This window comes from Lissotriton vulgaris, chromosome 12, assembly GCF_964263255.1.
Source record: "Lissotriton vulgaris chromosome 12, aLisVul1.2, whole genome shotgun sequence".
NCBI lineage: Eukaryota > Metazoa > Chordata > Amphibia > Caudata > Salamandridae > Lissotriton > Lissotriton vulgaris.
This window is the reverse complement of record NC_141700.1, coordinates 811,174,787-811,200,691: the sequence shown is the minus strand read 5'-3', so window position 1 is coordinate 811,200,691 and position 25,905 is coordinate 811,174,787. Positions and strand designations below refer to the sequence as shown.

General features: G+C 44.3%; 1 protein-coding gene across 2 annotated transcripts in view; it reads left to right on the top strand.

Moving 5' to 3' along the window:
• The window catches only part of LOC147678851 (uncharacterized), a 70,718-nt gene extending 51,774 nt beyond the window's left edge, over positions 1-18,944 (top strand). The window contains exons 6-7 of one of the 2 annotated variants that reach the window (XM_086946275.1): positions 10,326-10,436; positions 13,131-18,944. In XM_086946275.1, coding sequence (XP_086802401.1) covers positions 10,326-10,436; positions 13,131-13,804 — 785 coding nt within the window. In that variant the 3' untranslated portion in view covers positions 13,805-18,944. Of the gene's footprint in view, positions 1-10,325; positions 10,437-13,127 lie in introns of both variants that reach the window. The other variant, XM_086946274.1, reaches the window with a different exon arrangement.
• The last annotated feature ends 6,961 nt before the right edge of the window (positions 18,945-25,905 follow it).

The following is a 25,905-nucleotide window of genomic DNA, read 5'->3' as shown; positions in this document are numbered from 1 at the left end:
GTTCAGGGTCAGTTTTTAGTTTTTGGGTAAAGGGGTATTTTTAGGGTTCAGGGTCAGTTTTTAGTTTTTGGGTAAAGGGGTATTTTTGGGGTTCAGGGTCAGTTTTTAGTTTTTGGGTAAAGGGGTATTTTTGGGGTTCAGGGTCAGTTTTTAGTTTTTGGGTAAAGGGGTATTTTTAGGGTCCAGGGTCAGTTTTTAGTTTTTGGGTAAAGGGGTATTTTTAGAGTTCAGGGTCAGTTTTTAGTTTTTGGGTAAAGGGGTATTTTTGGGGTTGAGGGTCAGTTTTGGGTTTTTGGGGTACAGGGGTACAGGGTAAAAATAAATTAAAATTACATTTAAATTACATTATTTAAATGCAATTAAATTAAATTAAATCACATTAAATTATATTTTTTACAATTAATTTACGATTATAAAATTAATATATACTTACCAATACTTACGTTGTAATGGTATGCGTTGTAAAGGTACCTGCGTTGTAAAAAAATGCGTTTGTAAATACATGCGTTGTAAAAGTTTTTGCGTTGTAAAAGTTCCGTTGTAATGGTAGGTCGTTGTAAATGTATGCGTTGTAACGTCATACATCCGAAACATGCTTAGCATCGGTTTGAACTGAACAAATTTAAAAAATATGAAGATTTGAAAGAGAGCAGTTATTGTTGTGATCCAGGCGTGCCCCTCCCTGAGTGTTGCCCCTCGTAGGCAAATGTAAAAGACAAAAACAAAGACCAGTCCCCATCTAGCTTGCGGCGGCAGATTCTGTCTGACTATTGTGGAAGACAGTAGTCAAGTTTTCATCAAGCCTTGGCTGCTCACAGCTGACAGTAAATCTCTGTTATAATTGCGTCAGCATTGGACATACAATTGACCGGTCGTTGTGAGTTGTTTGGTGCCTTTCCGCTAGAACTGATGCTGCTGTCTGCCCCAAGTCTAACATTTGCGAGAGTGTGTGGTGGATCGATCTTTGTTAAACATTTCACACAGCTATTGCACGCAATCTTATTCCGTTTTTAATGCACTATATTTTCCTGCCGATAAAGCGGCAATAATTTTATCGCCTGTTCTTGATAATATGCCCCCCAATGTGTCATGGCACCAGCAAAATAGTATGGATAACCGAGCGGTGGGATAACCAGATTACTCCGAGTCACAGGGGCACCATGGACCAGATTTTCAAAGAGGTTGTTTGTAATAATCCGACAGTGTGCAGTGAGTCACAGGCTGTCCGGCTCACAAATATGAATGGGCCAAGTATCAAGTGACTAGGCACTAGACTGGATCATCTCCTTCCTCGCCGGAAGGACACAGAGAGTCCGCCTCCCCCGTTTTGATCAGAAGCCACCGAAGTCATCTGCGGCGTTCCTCAAGGCTCCTCGCTCAGCCCCACCCTCTTCAATGTCTACATGAGCCCCCTTGCGGCCATCGCACGCCAACACAACCTCAACATCATCTCTTACGCCGACGACACCCACCTGATCCTCTCCCTCACCAACGACCCCGCCATCGCCAGAGCCAACCTACACAAAGGGATGACAGACGTAGCCGAGTGGATGATGAACAGCCGCCTGAAACTGAACTAAGACAAGACGGAAGTCCTCATCCTGGGCTCTTCGCCCTCCGCCTGGGACAACTCCTGGTGGCCCTCCGCCCTGGGCAGCGCACCCAAACCAACAGACCACACACGCAAACTGGGCTTCATCCTGGACTCCTCCCTCTCCATGACCAGACAAGTCAACACCGTCTCCTCGTCGTGCTTCAACATCCTGCGCATGCTACGTAAGATCTTCCGGTGGATCCCCACCGAGACCAGGAAGACGGTCACCCAGGCCCTTGTCACCAGCCGTCTGGACTACGGCAACTCCCTCTACGCCGGAACCACTGCCAAACTCCAGAAGAGACTCCAGCGGATCCAGAACGCCTCAGCGAGACTCATCCTCGACATCCCCCGACACAGCCACATCTCCGGACACCTGAGAGACCTGCACTGGCGCCCGGCCAACAAGAGAATCACCTTCCGTCTCCTCACCCACGCACACAAAGCCCTACACAACCAAGGCCCAAGATACCTCAACAGCCGCCTCAACTTCTACATTCCCACACACCAGCTTCGATCGACCAGCCACACCCTCGCCGCCGTCCCCCGCATCCGAAGAGCCAACACAGGAGGAAGGCCCTTCTCCTACCTGGCCGCCAAGACTTGGAACTCCCTCCCGACCCACCTCCGCCTGACCCAAGACCACCTCGCCTTCAGGAAGCAGCTCAAGACCTGGCTGTTCAAGCAGTAGCGGACCCCCCCCTCCCCAAGCGCCTTGAGACCCTCCGGGTGAGTAGTGCGCTATATAAATGCATTGATTGATTGATTGATTGATTGATTGATTGATGTTGCAGTTACTGAATTTAACCTGGCGAGATAGTCACCTGAAGGAAAGGATGCTGCGCTACTCCTGTGTGCCCCTACTGGCCTCATGAGGCGTATTACTGGGCCCAGTTCAGGAGGTCACGTATGTCGAAGGGTAAAGGTGACAGACAGTCCAGAGAGGTGCATGGTTCAAGTGGGTGTCATATAAGGCGCTCCATAATTAAAAGGGTACACTGCAGAAGAGAGAAATGTTGGCATTTCTAAATACTCCATTGGCAGCTAGGGTAGTAGGTGAGTGGAGCAGCCTCTCACCAGAAAGGGTGGGGGGGAGGTAGCATCTAAAAGGCCTACAGACCTGCATGAGCAATAAGTAAAGGAGTAAGAGTGGTCCTCTGAGATTACTGGCCTGATTCACAGACATTCTGCCGTAAGTGTGATCTAATTACTGCTGCCGTATTCCTGAATTCCAGGAGTAAGCTGGGAGTGCTCCCGGCTTACTCCATGACTGCAGGAGTAAGAAAGGAGTACTGCAAGAGTAAGTCACAGCAAAATCTATTAATCAGGCCTCCCCTCTAAGCTCTTGGGTAAAGGTTATCCAGTGAAATAGGCGCATCTGATGAGTGTTGAAATCCCTTTCGTCATCGCACGCCTTCTCTTACGTCACCGCTCAGCCTGCAATTTTGCTGCACTGTAGATATTGTATTGAGGAAGCGGAGGTAGACTGTTTGCTGAGGCGTAGAGGAGAAATAATAGATCTGAACCACCCAAGAACATAATATGAATCTTCAGGGGCGACCTTGATTGGGCGTGTCAGACTCCACGCCGTGAGGGCTGCTGTAGGAACCCTGGAGCAGGTTCTTAGCAAGAACTCAGTGCATTTGGGAGATTGGCCGGAATCTGTATCACTAATTAACATTTCCAAGGAGCGTTTACATCATATTGACTTGATGGAAAATGCTCTATGCCCAAGCGAGGCTTAACCCCTATGGATAGAACTATATAAAAAATTAAGTTGAACATTTGCCTTTGCACATACGTGCATGAAGCCTCGCGTTGACGCATCCCTACGGTTGGTTTTGTGGACGTTCATTCTAGCGTAGCGCATCAGAAGCCACTCTGCATGTGGAACTGTAAGTATTTAAGCTCCTTTGCATACACTTTCCTTCTTTCCTGCTCTAGGGAGAGCCTTTTCCAGAGAGCTGCCTTGACGGAAAGTCTGAAATCTTATGAATGGTGACTTAGAAAATAAGGCGTGTCTGGCCACGCAATGCTTCAGAAATTCAGAATGTGTGGGGAAGGGACAATGGTGTTTGCTTACAAGTGGGTCACTGAAGTTGTATTAGGAGGGGGTAGTGCATTCTGAGGGACGCTGGGAGAGAACGGAGGGGGAAGTGCAATTAATTTTTTTTATTTATTTTATTTATTTCATTTGTATCGCGCAACAGCTACCCAACAAAGGGTTTCCCGGCGCTACTGATTCATTGGTTTGTTTCTAGCTGGGCATGTTTCAGATGTTAAACAGCCAGGTTTTTAGGGCTTTCCTGAACTTCATGTAGCTAGCCTCATTTCGTACAGAGAGTGGCATCGCATTCCACAGTGTGGGTCCAAGAAACAAAAAAGATTTTCCACCCACTCTTGACAGTTTGGTTCTGGGAATTACAAAATGCTTAGCTGAGGCAGACCGGAGGGCTCGGGAAGGATGGTAAGGATGCACTAGACTTTGCAAGTATTTTGGGGCAGTTTTAGTGGAGATTTTGTGCATAAAGCAGAGAGATTTAAATGTAATCCGATTCTCCACTCTAAGCCAGTGTAGATCGCAAATGTACTTAGAGGTCGATGTCGTATAAGGGATTTTTGCATAACAGTCTGGCAGCTGCGTTTTGAACTGTCTGCAGTCTGCGAACCGTTTCCTTCTTTGCCCCTAAGTATAATACATTGCCGTAATCAAGCCTAGATGTGATTAAAGCATTGATTACCGTTTTCTTTGTGGATTCTGGCAACATCCAGCAGATCTTCTTAAGCCATTTTAAAATTGCAAAGCAGGTGGCAGATGTCTTCACTGCTTGTTGGTGCATACTAAGGGAGTCTCCTGGAAGCCGAGGTGAAGGAAGGAGTTAGTGCAATCTGAATGACGATAAGAGCGGGGAGAAAAGGGAGGGAGGGAGTAATGCGAGCTGAGGGGCCAATAGATGCTTGTGATACAGTGCGTGCGCCCACAGACGAGCAGTGTTTTCTATTCAATGGACAGGCTCGGTGACATATTTGAGCCTAATACACTAACACCTCCTAAGAACACACACTGGCCCCTGCTGCAAAAGACATACTGGAGAAGCCCCCTGATAGTACTCTGTTCCTTGTCCCAGAGACTGCGCACCTTGAGAAGGAACAGGGCTCTACTTATAACAACAGGGAAATACCTAGGGGTTCCTGATGTGTTCCTGACATTGCGCATAATTTATGCGGTAAGCTAACCGAGCTGCGTTTAATTATAGAACATTTCTGTAGCTGTGGATGTGGACGCATTCACTAAAACACCAATTGTGCACAAGGAGCGTTCTCTGCAAGGACAATAATGTAGCGCTGCGAGAGCTGAAATAGGCGACTTAATGGATGAGCCAGGTCGGAGACTTAATAAAATATAGGCAGCTATCAAATAAAATGGATGTAAAAGCATTAAGGTACATTCACATAACGCCCAATGAAGTCTAATTCAAATGCAAAGGTTTGCCATTTGAGCATTAAGGTCACGCCAGGCCAGTCATTATGGAGTTAAGAGAAGAAAAACAAGCATTGGCGGCCGCAAAAAAAAAAATCGTCAGCGAAATGAAAAAAAAAAACAAGAATTTTAAATGCAGCTTTGTGAGAGGTGGTAGCACCAACAACCGTGTTAGGCGACAGCCAGAGGCCACGCGCGGCGGACATCAAAGGAATGGTGGGAGGGGGAAAAAAAACGATTAGCGAGCGAGAAAAGCCAGAAACACCAGGGGGCGGGAAAGCAGATTGCCTTCAAGCTTTAAGCAAACCCCTTTAAAGCTCTCGTGTTTCACGTGGCCAGCGAGTGGGGGGGAGGAAAGGGAGTGAGGGGGAGCAGAAGCCTTTGATGGTGGTGTGGCAACAAATGGCTTTCATGTGGTGATGCGAGGCAGGCGGATAGAAGCGCGTTCACGAGACCACATGCACTTCTGGAAATCCGCATTTTTAAGAGCTTAGTTTAGCTCTTATTTTAGCCCCAATAGTCTCGTCCTATTCATTCCTTGCGGAATGGAATAGGACGAGACCTAAAAAGGACATAGCCACTAGTCCTATTAATATTCCTCCAACCACTTCATCCATTTTACCAGTACCTGTCATATTCGGACCCGTTACATATTACACCTCCAGGGTCTCCAGACATAGATCTAGATATAGCTTATAATCAAGACGATGATGATCTGATACCTGACCCATGGGATGACTATAACATTGATCCACCAGGAGACATGATCCTGATCTGTATCCAGCCGAACCTTCCCCTCCTGATGATGATACATATCAAGAGTTCATTGCTAGAGAAGCCACTTATCATGGGCCCACTGTACATAAAGAAGACCTAGAAGAGGATTTCCTTTTCGAAACTTTTGGAAATGCACACAGAATATCTCAGTCTTTGCCCATGTTAAAGGGCATGATGAGACGCAGACCACATTTTTAAATGTCCTGTTAGGTCACGTATCCTTACACCTAGACTAAATAAAAAATACAAAGCTCCTCCACCTGACCCTGTATTTATTAAAGGTCAGTTGCGGCTGGATTTCTTAGAGTTTTCAAACGCATGTAAAAGAGCAATTTCACAAAGCTCAAGAGAAGCACCTCCTCCTGATCAGGAATCAAAGTTAATAAATGCCTCTGGAAAGAGAGTGGCTGCTCAATCAGCCAATCATTGGAGAATAGCCAACACTCCAGGGCTGCTGGCTAGATATGATTTGGCACAGTGGACGAGATGGAAGAACTATTACAATATCTTCCTGAAGAGCACAAGAAAAAAGGCCAAGAAATAGTATAGGAAGGCAAGTTTATTTCTAATTCATCCATTAGATATGCTGCAGATACTGCAGCTAGAGAACTCAATACCAGCATTTTACTAAGGAGGCATGCATGGCTTTGAATGTATGTTTTTAATCCAGAGGTCCAACAAACTATTCTTAATGTACAATTTGACAAAGAACACCTTTTTGGACCTCAGACAGACCAATTGCTAAAGAAGATGAAAAAGGACCAAGAAGTGGTGAAATCAATGGGTGTTCTTCAGTCTCCGTCCAATAGAGGTTACTTTCGTCGTTTCTTCTACAGAGCAGGTTCCAAAATAATACCACAGATGCCTCCACATCTTCGTATAAAGCACAGTCTCCCTCCTCTAGAGGATCTTATAGAGGTGGGTATAGAGGTAACAACTTCAAAGGAAGAGGTAGAGGTACGCCATCACGTACCCCACCCTCTACTAACAAATAGCGACTTGATATTGATTCCTCCCGAACATTCATCATCTGTCGGGGGAAGACTACATCAGTTTCTACACATTTGGCAGTCAATAACAACAGACAAATGGGTGTTGGATATTATCCAAGTAGTTACTACCTGGAACTCACCCGCAACCACTCCCAACATCCCCCCTCGTGTTCACAAACTGTCTTTAGAACACAAACATCTACTCAAACAAGAAGTACAAGTTCTTCTAACAAAAGAAGCTATAGCACTCGTCCCATTACAGAAACACGGAACAGGAGTATATTCACTATACTTCCTAATTCCCAAAATAGACGGTTTGTTGAGACCAATATTGGATCTCAGATCTCTATCTAAAGGCAATGTCCGATGGATGAACTGGTCAGGAATATTTGCTTACTCTTTTCCGCCTCTCCCTCTCCCTCTCCTTCCATTTCTTGTTTGGAAACCCAGGCAGCTTTCTCTCACAATGATTCTCGTAGCTCCCACATAGGCTTGTCAGCCATGGTTAACCACATGGTTGGAACTGGGAAGGTTCCACATCAGAAGCTTCACATAACGTCAAATTTTATCAAAGAACCTTGGAGAAATCGTCCATTTGAATCCCAAAGACCTCAATCTTGTGATTTGGCTCTTGAAGTCCTAGAGTTTGGTTATCTAAACTTACCACCAGACTCTATGACAATTCTTAAGGAAGCAGGAAGACCTAACTATGCAGAAAAGTGGAAAAGATTTGTCATATATTGCAATAATAACTCAATTGATCTGCTAGATGCATCTGTACAAAACATTATTTGTTATCTGTTGCATCTACAACTCGCAGGTTTGGCCGGCACATCTATTCGACTACACCTTGCAGCAGTAGCTGCATATCTTCAGAACAGGCAACATTTATCTTTATTTAAAGTGCCTGTGATTAAAGCTTTTATGGAGGGCCTTAAAAGAATAACACCGCCCAGAGTACCAGCTGCGCCTGTCTGGAACCTTAACATTGTTTGAACCATTAAACAATTTTTCACTACAGTTTCTTTCAAGGAAAGTCACCTTCTTAATAGCTATTACTTCACTAAGACGAGTTAGTGAGTTACAGGCTCAGGCTTAGAAAAACCCTTCTTTTAACTGCATAAAGATAGGATTATTCTTCATACAAACCCAAAATTCCTTCCAAAAGTTATCTCTGCTTTTCACATTAACAAATCAGTTGTTGCCTGTATTCTTTCCTCAACCTTATTCCGTAGCAGAGAGGGCTCTACACACACTTGATGAGCATTATTGTACTATATTGATGAGACAAAAGATTTTCGCAAAACAACTTTTTCTTGCTTTTGCTCCACCTCATAAGGGGAAACCCATCTCAAAATCCGGCATTTCGAGATGGATTGTCTAATGTATTCACACTTGCTATGTTAAAGTTAAAAGAACTTTAACAGAACCTCCTAGAGCACATTCTACTCGCCAAATAGGAGCATCTGTGGCATTTTAGATAACATTCCCATAGCTGACAAATGTAAGGCAGCTACATGGTCTACACCACACACATTTAACAAACATTACTGTGTAGATGTGTTAGCACGTCAACAGGCTAATGTCGGACAGGCAGTGCTAAAAACATGGGTTTCAAACAACTGCAACACCCACTGGTTAGCCTCTGCTTTGGGAGAATAATGCTATACTGTCTATGCAAAGCATATGTATCTACAGCACACATGCCTCGAACGTATAATGTTACTTACCCAGTAAGCATCTGTTCTTGGCATGTAGAGCTGTAGATTCATATGCACCCGCCCTCCTCCCTAGAGAGCTATGGCTGGTGCAGTTTTTATTATTCACATTATATTCGCGTGACATCTGTGTACTGCGCTTACTTACTCTATTCTCACCCTCTTGCAGGAAAACAATCTAACAATGGAGTCGATGCCCATGCGCACTATCACTGAAAGGACTAGTCACCTTACCTCGTGACTAGGAAAGACTTCTTCAAAGAAAAACAACTTGCAAACATCCAGACAAAACTCTAGATGGCAGGAGTATGCAAAGCATGTGTATCAACAGCTCTACATGTCAAGTACAGATGCTTACAGAATAAGGAATCGCAAAATTTGCGATTACCTATTTTGCGATTGCATTTAAGGAATGGCAAATTGCTATTCCTTAAATGCAATGTAAGAAGCACAAAAGAAAGTGCGACTTGGCCTTAAGGAATTGCAAATTACCACTAATTTCAAGTTGGTGGTAATTTGCGAATTTCTTTAAAAAAGCACTTTTTTGCTTTTTAAAAGAGTCATGTCACACATTCATGCCCTTAGGGCATGTATGTGCGCCACATGTGCACACATGCACATTTCAGGCGTGCAACAGGGTGTCCCTCTGGAACCCATGCACCCTTTAAATTGCGCACGCGATTTGCGAGTACCTATTGGGTACTCGCAAATTGCGTGCGCAATTTCCATCCATTCCTATGGGCCTCTAGGCCCATAGGAATGGATGGGTAGGAATTCCTTGATTGCGAATCACAATTTGCAAATTGCAAATTGCAATTAAGGAATATTAAAGAATCACAAAAAATATTGCGATTCCTATCTACATGGCATTTTGCAAGTCCTTAATAGCGATTCCCTAAATGCGCTATTAAGGACTCGCAAAACTGCTTTTACCTACATCTGGCCCTAAGTCTCTGCCCCCTCACTAGACGCCCTTGACTGCTCACCTTCGCCTCCGTGAGACTCGGGTCCAGAAAGGGCACGTTTGGCCCAGGTTGTAGAGCCGTAGAATGACGGGTTCCAGGACAACTGTGGCAAACGATTGCTGCCACTGTGGTTGTGGTCCCTAGCCCTAATCTGCCATGGTCCCCCTCTTCGAAGAGAGCCTGGCAACATCCCACGTAAACTGCTGTATTTACTTTCATTTTTCAAGGTCACGTGGGCGCTTAATTTTGCAAAATTTGGCAACTTATGAAAAACATCACTAAATATTTACCACTAGTAACCTTAGGAAAAGTGATGTGCAGTCTATCACTTTGTGTACAAAATAATCGCAGTCATCTAGAAAATCTCCATGTGGCATTATGCGCCATTTTATTGCCTTAAGAAGAAAGTCTCCTTTGCTAATCCAATGGAGCAAGCTGAGGAGTTAGTTTCAAATTTAGGACTGCAAAATATTTTTGAGTGGAATATCCACTCTGCTGGCAACAAGTGCAAAACCACAGCAGAATTATTAAAAGATCATTGCACACATTTGTACAGAGCAGTTGGCTCCCCGTCACTCACAGCCACAATCCTATAGGCTAGCAGTGTGATGTAGATCTCAAGATGGCCCCCCCTTTCTGTAATGGCTCCTTGAACCAAAAGCACAGAAGCATCAGACATGTGCCAGTCCCAGTTGTGACGTTCTGAAGTGACCTGGATGGGTGACTGGGAGTATCCATTGTAATATCTTAAATATTGCATGTTGTGCTTTTTAATAATGTACATTTTTTCCTAAACAGACCATATAGGTATCCCTGATGTTATCATTGTCAACGTAAAAGAAGAGGATGAGAACTATTCCACAGACCAACCAGACTGTGAAATAATTGAAAGCAGCATCAATCCAGCAGGTAAAGTATTTATATCCACTTGTTTACTATTAAATGAATACTCGTAGATGTGGTCTCGTGCTTATCCGCTTAAGATGTGCTACTGGCAAACTGGGTCCTGATCATAGCTTCGACGTGTCCAAAAGAATCATTTAATTCTATCAAGAAGGTTTATGTGTCATTAGAAAGTACCAATAGTAGATAACAAATGGGATCAGTGTTGGGTTCCAAATCCATAGAAATCACACCTGTTTACCTTAAATTTAAATATTATTAAGGGTTAACTACAAGTGTATCAAAAAATGGTTTAGCAGTGGACAAAAAGGTTTAAGGATTTATGATTAAAGTTATGTGTACACTTTACTTACCTTTAACACTAGTAGTACTCCCCTATAGATATTATAAAAAGGCATACCATAATTGAACTAACAATTTAATTTAGTTGCAAACTTTCATGACCAATAGATTACTTTGTTAGCCGGTGAGTGAAAAGTCACGTCTGTCTTCTAGTGTGAAAGGTCTCAGATCTGTTTCTCTAGTCAGCTGTGATTTGTGTTGTTTCTTGGAGGCATTCTATCCTGCTAGGCCTGTTCTAATGCTGGGTTCATAATGTACATTAGTTCCATGCATTCCCCATGCACCCTCCCCACCTCCTTTCAAGGGGGATGCAGAGTCTAGATCATATATGCTAAATCCTAAAATAGAACCACCAATGTTGATACCATTAACCAAGTTTCCATGTTCAGTGCACAATTTTTCTCAACCCCTTGCAGTGCTCAACTTCCAGGGGCTGTGAAAAAAACCCATCAGAACAGCACCTAAAAAATGTGAGCATATGTGGGTCTATAAGGAGACCGTTTCTACATCTAACAAGTGCGTCTTGAACTTTGGTGAGGATTGTGTTGGTATTTACATCAGACTGGTGTTTGTGGGGCTTGCAGACCTGGGGCCAAATCCACACCTACTGGTCGAATGCCTCTGGACGGTCAGAAGAGTTGGATGGAGTCAGTCACATGGCCAGTCTGTGTCTCTGCAAGACTGGTGGCTCTGGATGAAAGATGGTTACATCCCATGCTCATGTCTCTAGATCGCCGTCCAGACTGGGGACCATCTGTTCCCTGTGAGCGCACTCTCCATGTGCCACACTAGTCTGTTCTGACCTGTTTATACCTTCATTTCACCCACCTTGTTGTGCGCCCCTCCCCACTTTTCATTTCTAATGTGTGTTTCGGACACCTCATCCTTCCTTGAATGCATCTGTGTTTCCTGTGTAAAGGATGCTGCTGCTTGTTTTTGTACAGCTATGTTATATAAAACTGTTAAAATCTAGAATGTTGATTATTGCCTCCTGAGGGTCAGTGTGTCTGCAGTGCAACTGGCTCTCAGCTTAACACTGTATCACTGACACATTTTGGGGCACTGCCTGTGATAGGCTGGAAAGGCTTAAATCCAGTCACTTACGTATTGCCCTGCTCCTTCTGGAAGGCCGAAAGGGCTGGGACTATTGCAGCGTCTGCCCCTGAGGGGAGAGAGTGGAAGTTTATCTGTTCTGATGTGTTCTGCAGAAGCTGTGATAACTGCTCAGAACAACTCTCAGTGTATCATACGTTGCATGTGCGTATATTCACGAGTCTTCCTGTCTCGAAGGTACCTTTTTAATACTCCAAACTTTAGCTCCTGGACGCTGTGGTTGGTTCTCGACAAATGTTCAGCTACAGAGCTGACCATGGGTTTCTTGAGGCAGTGGTGGTGATTCATTTGCTCTTGTAATTCCTGCCCATTTCCCCCTACATAATAACCACCATTGGAGCATTTCAGATCATGATTAAGTGGACGACATTGTTTGAGGCACATGTGAACCTCCCCTGTATGTCTAAATCCCATGGGGAGCAAGATTGTACCTGAAGTGCGAATGTGCTGACAGGTTAAACACCTCTTGTCTTTGTATGACATAGGATCCATGATTTATGGCTCGGTTAGGAAATGTAATTACTACCATAAGTCCTTTGAGCTGGGACAGCTTTTGGAAGGCAAGAGGGCCATAGTTGAGAAAGCTTCCTAAAGTTATTTGGACGGCAGAAGAAGTTGTAAATCCTTGGTAGGGACTGTCTTGTGTCTGTTTGTCTTTAAAGACGTTGCTCACACGACTTTGGTTGTCCTATTAATCTGAATGTCCACAATTCTTTGGGTCTGTTCATGATTTTTAAAGGCGAATGCCAAGGTTTTCTATGTTTTTGTCCCACTTTGTTGTGTCTTGAGCATATCCACCTGCTTCATAGATCTTGGTCAAACATAATGGAACGTTCCAGGTATGATTTCTAGTACAGTCTATTTGCTGGCTATGTAATGTGATTTGGAGTCAGTGTGTGATACTGGTGTCTGGAAAATGTACTCTTCTAGAGAGGAAACAAGTTTTAAGTTGAGGCTGGAACCATATGAGACCCTCTTCCCCAGTGGCACGAATGAAGAGGAAGGTATCAGTAAAGCACATGTATCTCAGCTGTCTGTATTCTCAGGTGGCAAGGAAACCCATTCCCTGTTATGCTATGAATATGATTGCTTTCTGTGGAACCATCCAGCAAAGTATATCAACAAATATTAATATTGTGTAAAATGTAACATCATGTTTATGAAATGAGAATTACAAAAATATTTTTTATTGCCAGGTTCTTAGGATTAGAATGCTAATGACTACCTCTCATTTAAATCCAGTAGGTGATAGAATTATGAACATTCAAAAGAAGCTTGGAGAGTCACAAGATTATACTAGAGAAACAATTATAGACTTATCAGAAGAAGAGAAAACTACTGCATTCCAGAGCTTTAACGAGGGACAAAACTGTATAATCCAGCTACAGCCAGAAATTTGCCATGAAATGCATGAAGCAAACCACGGCTCTTATGAAAATGACGTAAGCACCTTAAAACATTTAAATGAACATCAAGGAATGGCCGAAGTAAGGATATCACATTATAAGGACCATGAGAGCAATTTGAACAATTTGCATTTTTTTAATGGTATTCGAAGGGGATCACTGAAGAAGTTCTCATACACTTGTCCTGAGTGCTCTCAAAGCTACAGCAATAGGATAGAGCTCATTAGACACATGCCAACACACTCTGAAGCTCAGGCAGAATTAAAGCCGTTTCCATGTACTGACTGTGAGAAAAGTTTCTTTCAGAAGTCACGACTTATGGAGCACTATAGGACACATACAGGTGAAAAGCCATATATATGTACTTTTTGTCGCAAAGGATTCAATAGGAAATATCATCTAAAAGAACATACCCGGATACACACTGGAGAGAAGCCATATAAATGTAGTGATTGTGAAAAAAGCTTTCCTTGTAAAAGTAATCTTAACCAACATCGAAAAAGAAACCATTAACAAGTGATGACACAAATTTAAGGATGAAGTCGGAACCAAAGCATCAGCAGGATATCGTTCCTTGACTCGCCGTCTAATTGAAAGATGCCCAGTATGAACAGCTACAAGTGATAGATACCAATGTAAGAGAATTTTGTATTATGTCAATGAAGGCAATGAGATTAAAACCACAATTCCAATGATTAGACATCTATGAAGTCACACAAAACTACCAGAACTAGAGATTCAGTTTGCGGCGAGAAGAAACAATCTGCTGCCTGAAATGCAGATTGATGAGCAAATAGTGTAACATTAATGAAGAACACAGAATATTACTAGATTGCTTGAAAATAAGAAAACACCTCAATACAAAAAACACAATTCCTGTGCCGAACTGTTGCTTTATACTCCTAGAATAGCATCTAAGGTATTTAACTTTACAGATTGTAGTACAAAAACTGGATCGGTTAGTACCCGTTAAATCCAAAAGACAAGATTTGTATCCGGCATACATGTAGGCATTGGTGCCTCAGAAAAAGACCACCCTGTAAAGACTGCCATTATAGGCCTCACATGACATTTCAGAGACCCTAAACACCAAATTCCAAACTACACATATCATCCCACGGGGGACATCTTTCTTCCCTTACAGGTCTGATAACAAATGCTTAATGAACAAAAAAAGAAATGAAGGAAGCAGTAAAAACAACAATGTAAGACGCTGGACTAACAAAACAAATTAAAGTGAAGAAACTAATTTACAAAACATAAAGAAATAGTTTATACATTTCATACCATTGTGAATCAACTGTAATCTGTGTTCAATAAGAGAATTAAAAATATGTAATGCAAAGTTAATGCCAGTTGACATGAAAAGTGGATTGTGTAAGGAAGGAAACCACAAAGAACTGAGACTCATTCACTGAGAATTCTGTAAACACAGATATATTAAAGTTTGGAAGATAATGGACACTGTGATGAGATTAGTTGTAGAAATAATTAACATGTGACATCTAACCGATGACTGATAAGACACAAAGCTTTCAAAGAATTAGACTTGGTGGTGCATGAGAAATGCTTGTGTACAGGTTTATTGCAGTGTTAGATCACCCTGAGAACTCTGGTTAAAAGTGAGAGAATATGATGAAATATCAGAGATAACACAATGAGCCTGTTAGATGAGCTGCTTGTAATAGTACAGAAAGAATGTTTGCCACACGATTTACTGATTATAGGGTAGATGTAAGAATGGCACTTGCATTCGTCTCATAGACTTCCCGAACAGATTTTCGATTTAACATTCTCGTCTCTTTAAAGAGGCTTAAAATGTTTAATTCGTTTCATTGCCAACAAGTAAAAAACTTCCACCTTGGATACATTTACCCCGAGAAAGGAAACCTAGGTGCAGAATTGTCCGCGCTTTAAGGATACCTGGCTTGAATAAAAGAAACCAAGATGATTTAAAGCTCAAACAGAAGAGTTGTCTCTTGAATTCAAGAATGTCCAGCTACGGAAACGCTTGAAAGTACAGTGCCGGTGATCGATCACAGAAAACAAAACAATGCAATGGTGAGTCAGATGACAGTGCGTCAGCAGGGCGTTTGCCCATTGCATAAAAAAGAACAAAACATATATTTTGAGAACTTGAACACCCCCCTAACCCCAAGTAAGGAGCAGGACAAGTAAGAAATAGGAGCAACATTGACAAAAGGAGCCTCGAAAACAGTACCTTGGCTGAGTCATTGGAAGACGTTTTTGAAGACAAAAACATACATCCTAATCGTAGATCCAGGAAGGTCAATCAATCAATCAATTCAATCAGAGCATTTGTATAGCGCGCTACTCACCCTGAGGGTCTCCAGGAAGGACGATGTCTCCAAGAAGAAGCCTGAATATTAGAGACTGTAAATAAGGAGAAATGAAGCAAAGGGAATCTAATCTGCAGTTAAGGCACATTGTGATTTACTACAGAGTTGCAAGTGTTAGACTTGCTCCTGAGAAAGCCTCTTCTGGGGGAAAATGCCCTTCAAGCAGCTCAGCCAGCTGTGTATTTAGGCCCTGGGAACAGCCCAATGTGCTCTAGCAGTACACAAAGGAGACAGGGTGAGAGGCCACCATCGCACGGCAAATACTTGTCTCCATTTTCACAATCACATCCTGAGTAACTCATGATTGGTAATGACGTTCAAGATTGTTTCAGTGTCTTCGGATTGATGCATGTGATACTGTAGTTAGAGGAGGAGCACTAGGCTGCTGTTCCTATGGGTTCATTTCCTGCACGGGATACAGAGGCTAGAGCATGTTGAGGGGCCCCTTACGGCACATGTGATAGAAGCTGAAGCAAGACTCCAGAGGAGTATCTGAGGAGTATACTTCGGGCACTGCTCAGAAATGCTACTCCGACCCACCCACCCCACACCCCTCATGACAGTGAAGACATCTGTAAATGCGGTAGAGAAGCAAGATGAACAAGTGTCAGTGAATGTCACTCCTGCCAGGACATCATAAATGCTTGTTCCAAAGTTCATAGACCTAAGAAGGTCGACAGAATATGTGACCACAAATGTTCCAAAAAGGCCCATATGACTGTTGAAAACAGACATTTGGAGGGTGGAACACAGAAACTCAGCTCTGAAAAACCAAGCTCAACAAAAGGCGAATGCTCTGAGGAATCTTCAGCTGGCCCTGGGGAAAAGCAGTAGGTTCCTAGAGGAAGCAGGTGAAATATTTCCGGAAACCAAGGAGGTGTTGGGATTAACAAAGTGCTGGAAATTACTCCTGGCTCCTCAAATGATAACGACCCAATGAGAACAGAAGGGCTGGAGTGTCCCTTAGTTCACCCAGTGGTGTATGAATCTGTGTCACTGGGATTCCAGTAGCACAAACCTAGTTGGAAGCAGCGGCCTGAGGCAGTGGGCGAAGGCCCCTGGGTACGATTCAAATGGTTTACAATTGAAGGTGGCAACTGGAAGTGTCTATTTATGGGGTGATAGTACTCTTTGAAGAGATGTGTCTTCCCTTTCTTTCTGAATTCAAGAAAGGCCAGAGCAGTTCTCATGTCGGTGAGGATGTTGATTTAGTTCCTGAGTGTAGATTGCGAAGTCCTGTCTTCTGGTCTTTTCCTTCTTGCATTTGATTGTCTCCTGTCTGGCAGGCTCCTGTCTCCATGTTGCCTCTGAAATATATTATTTGACAGCGCCAAACGGTTCCTACTAGAGGAGGGAATTCATGGGGCCAGAGTAGATTTTTGCGCATGTGTTTTAGAGTAGAAGGGTGCTGGGTGATGATGGGCTCCTGGGGCAAGGCACAGATATTCTATTTCTAAGTCAACCCTATAAAGGGAAGGGCTTCTTTCCGAGAAGACAATTGTGCCCTAATTTGGGCATATATTGCGTCCTACGGAATACCTTTCCTGACTCCTAGACACAATGTAAAAACTTAAGGTAAGGAATGTTCACATATCTAAAACAGATATTTAGTTTCATCTTTGCTCAGGGAGCAGCAGTTTATTTTCTGTCTCCTCCTTACGTAGAGGGACGAGAAGATGTAAATGCAGCTGATAGAAAATGATTTCTATTGCGCCGGTCGAGATTGGTTATTGACTATCCATAGAGCTAACCTGACCACAATGACAAGGTATTTATTTTTTGTGCTTTCTGGTAACTGAATTCTCTAAATGAATAAGCTGCAAATAACTAGAGAAGAAGTTGGAAACCTTTAGTCGTGCACAGAGAAAGAACGCCCCCAAACGGCACGTCACCAGTGTACGTGGACACCAGGAGGACGGACAGGCAGAACTGTTAGGTAGAGTGTTAAAGCAATAGTCCCAAAGATGCTGTGTCTTTGCATGAGTCAAGGATAGTCTGATCTAGGATTGCAAGAATTCTGAAAGGTTATCTTCTTGAAAAATCCTGAACCTTAATTTCCTAAAACATGTAAAACGCACCATGTGAACCCACAAATGGAATCCTTGGGCCTCTTGTCACCACGTCGCCAACAGTCCTTGCCAATCAATCAGGATTTATATGGCACGGCAGATCACCCTTGAGGGTCTCAGGCACTGGAGTTGCTGCTGCTTCGCAGAGAAAGCTGTGAGACACGAGGCAAAATCAGGAGAAAGCACTCAGAAAAATAAGGGGGAGGAAGGAGAAAGAAGTAAAAATTGAGGGAAAAGCAGGAGAAAGCACTCAGAAAAAGAAGAGGGAAGAAGGGGAAAGCAGTAAAAAACTAGTCAAAAGCAGGAGAAAGCACTCAGAAAACAGGGGGAAGGAAGGAGAAAGCAGTCAAAAATGAGGGAAAAGCAGGAGAAAGCACTCAGAAAAACAGGGGAAAGGGAGGAGAGTAGTGCAGCAGCAGCAGGACAGGAGCCTGGGCCTCATAGGCTTAGAAGGGTCCGAATGAGAGCGCGTTTCATGAACAGCGCGATTCATACTTAAACTTCAGAGAATGATGTCCAGTGTACCCACTGAATACACCAGGGGTCACCTGTTAGTGAATGGATGTCGAGTGAACACTCAACTCCAGTCCCATTCGCGGGTCATTTCTGTCAATCCTTTGGCACTGAGAGCTCATGGGTAGAGTATGTAAGAGGCCATTTAATTGATACAGACTGTAGTTTCAATCTTGTTTTGGCAGCAGCCGCTGGGTTACTCTAATCCTGAATTCTTGCAGTGAAGGCCCTCGGGTGAGATGAGGCGGTGACCCTTGGTCAGCATTGTTGCACTGGAGAATCAAGAATATATTCTCAGAAAAAGCATGCTGAATATTTTTGGTGCAAAGAAAACATCATCGAAGCTTGGACTGCCACTTCAGAGTGAGAAACATTAACGTCTGGACATCGAAGATGAATACGTGCCAGTGCTGAGCCAGCTGAGGACGTCACTTCTTCATCAGACCACCCTGCATCACTTCCTGCGTAGAGGAGCGCCTCTGTTCACGATACTGGAATCATTCGATGTACTGCGCTGCGCTTGGGCTTTATTGCACTTTGTAGATTATTACTAATCGTTCAGGCATGTGTCCATGTGTCCAACTGACTTTATTGGCTCCAGCCCTAAACTCACATTGCCTGTTTGTATATATTTAATCTCCATTGAGATATTATTGTTTTATATTGACAAATGTAGTTTCTAGAATAAACTGTTGCTATTTTTAAAACCCCTGTTGCTTGGAAATTATGTTCTTTTCTCTTGAGCTTCTTTGAATTGTGATATCAGGGCCTTCCATCCTTGTCACTTACCAAGGGAAACAACCTTCCATCCTCATGTGCATTCCAAGGGTTTCAGCCTTCAATCCTCGGGCTCATACCAAGTATATCAGCCTTCCATCCTTGTGTGCATACTGAGGGTATCGACCTTCCAGCCTTGTGTGCATCCCAAGGGTTTCACCCTTCCATCCTTGTGCGCATACAGAGTATAACAGCCTTCCATCCTCATGCACATACAGAGGGTATCAACCTTCCACCCTCGTGCGCATACCAAGGGTCTCAGCCTTCCATCCTTGTGCGCGTACCAGCCGTCTGTCCTCGTGTGTATACCAAGGGTATGAGCTTTCCATCCTTATGCACATCCCGAGGCTATCATCCTTCCATTTCTTGTGCACATAGAGAGGGTATCAACCTTCCATCCTCATGCCCACACCAAAGGTATCAGCCTTCAATCCTCGTGTGTATACCAATGGTATCAGCCTTCCATCCTTGTGCACATATAGAGGGTCTCAGCCTACCATCCTTGTGCCCAAACCAAAGGTATAAGCCTTCCATCCTCATGTGCATACAGAGGGTGATAGCCTTCCATCCTCAAGCGCACACAGAGGGTATCAGCCTTCCATCCTTGTGCGCGTACCAGCCATCTGTCCTCATGCGTATACCAAGGGTTTGACCCTTCCACCCTCATGCACATATCCAGGGTCTCAGCCTTCCATCTTCGTGCACATCCTAAGGGTATCACCCTTCCATCCTTGTGCGCATCCTTCCATCCACATGTGTGTTCCAAGGGTATCAGCCGTCCCTTCTCATGTGCATACAGAGGGTATCAACCTTCCATCCTCATATTCATTCTAAGGTTATCAGCCTTCCATCCTTGTGTGTATACCAAGGGTATCAGCCTTTCATCCCCGTGCACATACCAAAGATCTCAGCCTTCCATCCTTGTGCTCATACTCAGGGTATCAGCCTTCCATCCTCGTATGCATACAGAGGGTATATCCTTCCATCCTCATATGCATTCCAAGGTTTTCAGCCTTCCATCCTCATGTGCGAACCATCCATCTCTCCTCATGCATATACCAAGGTGTGGGAGGGCAGGTTTGATAAACAGGTGTGGAGGTTGAAGTATGGGTTTAACTAAAAGTAGTTTATTGATAATAGGAGGGACTGTAGACTGTTAGGATGGTCTCCCCGGAGGCTCATAGGAGAATAAAGAAAATAAAGGAGCCTTCAGAATGAGTTTTTATATGATGGGGTTTATGCTCCCTTCACCACACCTTTGTGCTCTAGGTTCTTTGTTTGTGCCCATTCTGGTAATAGATTGTGAGCAAAAGCCAAGGAAAAGCAATTCTTAGGAAGAGGGAAATAAGAGGGGGGTGGGGGGACGGAAAGAACTTTGTAGAGATATTTAAGTGCCTAGGATAAAGAAAATAAGAAAGGTGCACAATCCTACAGCAGCCATTCAGGTTCCTGTATTATGGAATGGCGTTTAACTTCACAGAAGGGGGGGGGTCGTAATAGCCAGTAGGACCCTCCTGTTCACCCTTCTTTCCCTGTACTCCCTCTCCTGTACTCCCACCCGCTTCTTCTCCCTCCCCTCTCCCTGAAAACCCAGAGCCGTCAACACTCACTGGCTCCGCCGTAACTCCCTGAGTTACGACAGCTCCCCAGCCTCCTCCGGACACCACCAGTCCCCGTACCAGCTTTCCTCGCCGTCCTCGTGGTTCCCTGGTATCCTGGCGTCCGGCAAGTCGGGTCCCGCGTTTTCTCCCTCTTGTCCCGCGTCTTCTCTCTCGGGTACCGCGTCTTCTCTCTCGGGTCCCGCGTCTTCTCTCTCGAACTCTCCACTCCAGCATTCTTCCTCTTCTCTCGCGTCTCCTGTTTGAACCTGCTCGCCTTTCATTGGCCCATGGCTTCTTCTTCCGGTTTGCGGGGGCGGTGCTTCCGGGGCATGACTGTGGCCGTGTCCCTGTGGAAATAGAGTAAAGGAGTCTGGATGGAGTAGTTCTGTCGGTCGTCGCGGAGTCAGCACCCTTGATTGTGGGTCCCCCTTTGGCGTTAGACCGGTAAGTGGCTCTCTCTGCAAGGCGGCTTCCTCACATCCCCTTTCCCTTGCTGTCTTTCTTCTAGGGTTTGGATTCTGAGGATACCTAGACAGATAATCAGCGTTCCCTTGATCTTTCGCTTTTCTATGTCTATTGTGGAATCTATAAGGTTGTACTGATAGAAACCACCTCAGTACCCTCTCATTGTGGCCCTTGTTCCTTGCTAACCATTCTAATGGTGCGTGGTCAGTGAAAAGGGTGAATTCTCTTCCTTCCAAATAATACCGTAAGATTTCTATAGTCGACTTGATAGTGAGGGCCTCCTTCTCAATGGTAGCATCATTTTTCTCTCGAGGAAAGAGCTTATGGCTAATGCACAAAATTGGCTTTTCTCCCTGTGGTGTCTCTTGGGATAAGACCGCTCCTAACCCCTGGTTGGAGGCGTCTGTTTGCAAAATATAGGGTCAAGAGTATTCCGGACTGATCAAGACAGAATCCGAGGTTAGGGATTTTTTGTAAGGACTCAAAGGAGTGCAACACTTCAGTAGGAGGAGATTGTAATATCTGCTCTCTTTTGCTATTTTTCTGTAGAAGATCAGTTAGTGGGGCTGTCATTTGGGAAAACCTAGGGATAAACCTTCTATAATAACCTAATAGACCCAGGAATGCTCTTAAATCCTTTTTGGTTTCGGGAAACGGTATCTGGGAAATGGCCGATAATTTGGACGTCTGTGGTCTTATGACTCCTTCTCCCAATAGGTATCCTCAGTACATAACTGTCTGAGCAGCCAAATGACTTTTGGCTGGATTGATTTACAACCTGTGTGACCCTAAGGTCTTAATGACTGTGGCGATATGTGACAAATGTTGTTCCCATGTATCGCTATATATCACAATATCATCAATATAAACCCCAGCAAAAGTATCATGAGGCCTCAATATCATGTTCATGGCTCTTTGGAATGTTGCAGGTGCCCCATGTAAACCAAAAGGCAACATTCCAAATTGATATAAACCGTCAGGGGTGGAGAAGGCCGTTTTTTCTTTGTCCTCTTTGTTTAAAGGTATCTGCCAGTATCCTTTACACAGATCCAGAGTGCTAATATACTTAGCTCGCCCTATTCTTTCCACCATTTCATCCACTCGGGGAAGGGGATATGTGTCAAACTCAGAAATTTTATTTACTTCCCTAAAGTCAATACAGAATCTTACTGACCCATCTGGATTCGGTACAAGCACAATGGGAGAATTCCATTAGCTTTTGGATGGTTCTATAATTCCCATCTGCAACCTCTTTTGTACTTCCTCTCTTATAGTCTGACAGCGGGATTCAGGTATGCGGTATGGTCTTAGTCTAACCCGTTTACCCGGTGGGGTTTTGATTGTGTGTTCAATGAGAGTGGTCCTCCCTGGAGTCGTGGAAAAAACAGGGCCAAGAGGTTGTAACACCTTGGTCAAGCCCTCTTTCGAAGAACTGGGCAAATCAGAATCAATACATTGATGAAACAGGGGGGTCATGGGGTTCTACACTATGGATGGACACTGGAGCAGGTCCCTCCCATTTCTTTAGTAGATTCACATGATAGACTTGAGAGATTTTCTTATTGCTGTCAACTTCAATACGATAAGTTACCAGGGTGACTTGTTGGAGTACTGTATAGGGTCCCTGCCACTGTCCTAATAGTTTTTGGTCCGAAGAGGCCATCATAAGTAACACGAGGTCCCATACTTGAAAAGACCTAAGTTTGGCCCCTTTGTCAGATTGTGTCTTTTGGGCGTTCTGTGCTTCTAGATTGTTTCTGACTATGTCTCGGATTTGTCTTAAATGCGTTTTTAGGTTCGCGACATATTCAGGAAGGGGCTTTGTGTCGTCTTGTTCTGTTTCCCAATGCTCCTGGGCCATATCAAGCAAAGTACGCAGCTTATGCCCGTATAATAGCTCAAAGGGAGAATACCCGGTACTTTTCTGTTCCTTACATCTAATGGCGAAGAGAGCCAGGGGAAGGATATCTTCCCACCTTCGGGCTTCTAGATCCAACAATTTTTTTAGGGTGGTTTTAATGGTGGCATTGTATCTTTCAACTAATCCATCCGTTTGTGGATGATAGGCGGCTGTTCTGATTTGTTTTACCCCTAACTGCTTACATATATCTTTCATCATTTTGGAAACAAAACGAGTCACCTGATCAGTTAAGATCTCCTTTGGGAAACCCATCAGAGAAAAAACTCCAATCATGGCTTTAGCGATATTGGCTGTGTCATGTCGGCGAAGTGGTATGGACTCGGGGAACCGGGTAGCATAGTCAACTAGAACAAATACGTATATACACCTACTTCTAGAGGGTAGCAAGGGTCTGATGATATCCATGCCAACTCGACAGAAAGGGTCATCGATAATGGAAGGGGAAGCAATGGTGCCCTTGGAGGGTGATAACGGCTGTGCCGTTGACAAATAGGACATTCCCTGCAATATCTTTTAATTTGCTGATATATACCTGGCCAATAAAATTTCTCTAAGATGATTTTCTCTGTTTTATCAGCGCCAAAATGACCACCTAAAAGATGACTATGAGTAAGATATAATACCTTCTCTCGAAATGGTTCTGGGACTAACAGTTGGGCCTTCTGATCAGGATTACCTTTTCTATACAATAAGCCGTTCTTAGTGAAGAAATAAGGACCTACAAGTTGTGGGTCTTCATCTTCAAGTGCCTTATTCCATGCTTCCTGAAGTACAGGGTCTTCTTGCTGGGCAGCGTGGAAGTTTCTGTCTGTTTCCCATAGATTTTCTACCAGAACGACAGGCATCACCGGGGAGTCTCTCCCTTTCTCGGCCCTTCTCTGTCTTCGGTTTTTCCGGGGTTTAGAAGACGGCCATTCCCTTTCGGTGTCTTTAGAAAAAGGGGCTGAAGCTAACCATTCGTCTTCAGCCGAAGAGGAATCTTGTAACAACTGAGGTAATTTAGCGTAATCATTGCCTAGATTAGCTTGTTCGGGTAGCCGGGGTATCAGACCCACAGTTAAGGATGTTCCTGAATCTTGAGGATGTTGGATGAGCACCCTAGCAGTGGGGTATGGTTTGGTGTCCCCATGTACACATTTGATAATTACCATTCCTTCTATGGGACCTATGCTGCTACCTAGGTCTTGGGGTCTGACTACACTATGCAAACATCCAGTGTCAGCTAAAGCAGTAACAGATTGCCCATTCACAGAGACTGTGCACTTGTAAGGGGGTAGTTTCTTGTCTGGGGGAGAACAATAGTAATTGCAAGACATCCCTATTTCCATAGTCTCTTCTTTTTGTGGACAAAATCTAGCTATAAGTCCCATCCCACCACATTGGAAACACTGGGGCCCTGTCACAGGTGGTCGAATAAACGGAATACTAGGCAGAGGGGCACTGGGAACGAGAGCAAGAGGTTCGGGTTTCTTGGCTAAAGGAAGTCTAGATGGTCGATGGGGTGGGTGTCCCCCTGTTTTCCCCATATTTTCTTCTCTTTCCTTTTGAAAGTCCTGTGCCCTACTATAAGCACTAGCTATCTCTACTGCTGTTTCTAAAGTGAGGTTAGCTTGCTGTCGGACCCAACGTTGAATGGGTGGATGAAGGGATGTTAGATACTGTTCAAGGTAAATCTTTGCCATAATCCCATCCTTGTCCGTAGTGGCGTGTTTTAGCCAACGGTCCGCCATGTCCTTTACCCTGAAATACAAGGCGCGAGGGGTCTCCTGAGGTCCTTCTTTCATTTGTCTTACCTTTAATCTATAGGTTTCATCGTCTATTCCCAGTCTCTCTAGGATGCCTTTTTTTATCTCTGTATACGGGGCTGCCTCTTGAAGGGTAGCGGCCTGGTATGCGGCTTGTAAATCTCCTGACAGAAGAGGTCCCAGGTATTGCCCCCATTTGTCTGTGGGCCAGGAAGCTGCATTTGCCATTCTCTCAAAGTTACTAAAAAAGAAATCGAGGTCCTCCCCAGCTACATATCGCTGCAGCACTACAGACGGCAAGGTGGTTGGGCCTCGTTGTTGTCCTAGGGCTTCAGTGAGTTTATCCATTGCTGCTCCATGGGTCTGTCCTTGCCCTGTTAGTACCTGTTGTAACTTGTCCCGATCTTCGTCTACAACAGTCAAGAAGCGTTTCATTACTTTACCCAATTGTTCTTGATTTTCAGCCATCTTCGCTAGGGCAGCCTCCATTTCGCCTTTAAATCCCACCACTTGTGGGAGGGCAGGTTAGATAAACCGGCGTGGGGGCTGAAGTATGGGTTTAACAAAAAGTGGTTTATTGATAATAGGAGGGACTGTAGACTGTTAGGATGGGTGTCCTTGGCGGTCTTCTTCTTCCTCTGATGATTCCAGTGAGCTGCAGGGGTTTGATGGGGGCAAAGATGTTGTCCGGCTTCCGGGTTCCCCTTGACAGAGGTGGTCTCTCCGGAGGCTCATAGGAGGATAAAGAAAATAAGGAGCCGTCAGAATTATGTTTTTATATGATGGGGTTTATGCTCCCTTCACCACACCTTTGTGCTCTAGGTTCTTTGCTTGTGCCCAGTCTGGTAATAGATTGCGAGCAAAAGCGATTCTTAGGAAGTGGGAAATAAGAGGGGGGGGGGGGGGGAACGGAAAGAACGTTTTAGGGATATTTAAGTTCCTAGGATAATGAAAATAAGAAAGGTGCACAATTCTATATCAGTCATTCAGGGTCCTGTATTATGGAATGGCGTTTAACTTCACAGAAGGGGGGGGGTCGCAATAGCCAATAGTCCCCTCCTGTTCACACTTCTTCCCCTGTACTCCCTCTCCTGTACTCCTACCCGCTTCTTCTCCCTCCCCTCTCCCTGAAGACCCCGAGCCGTCAACACTCACCGGCTTCG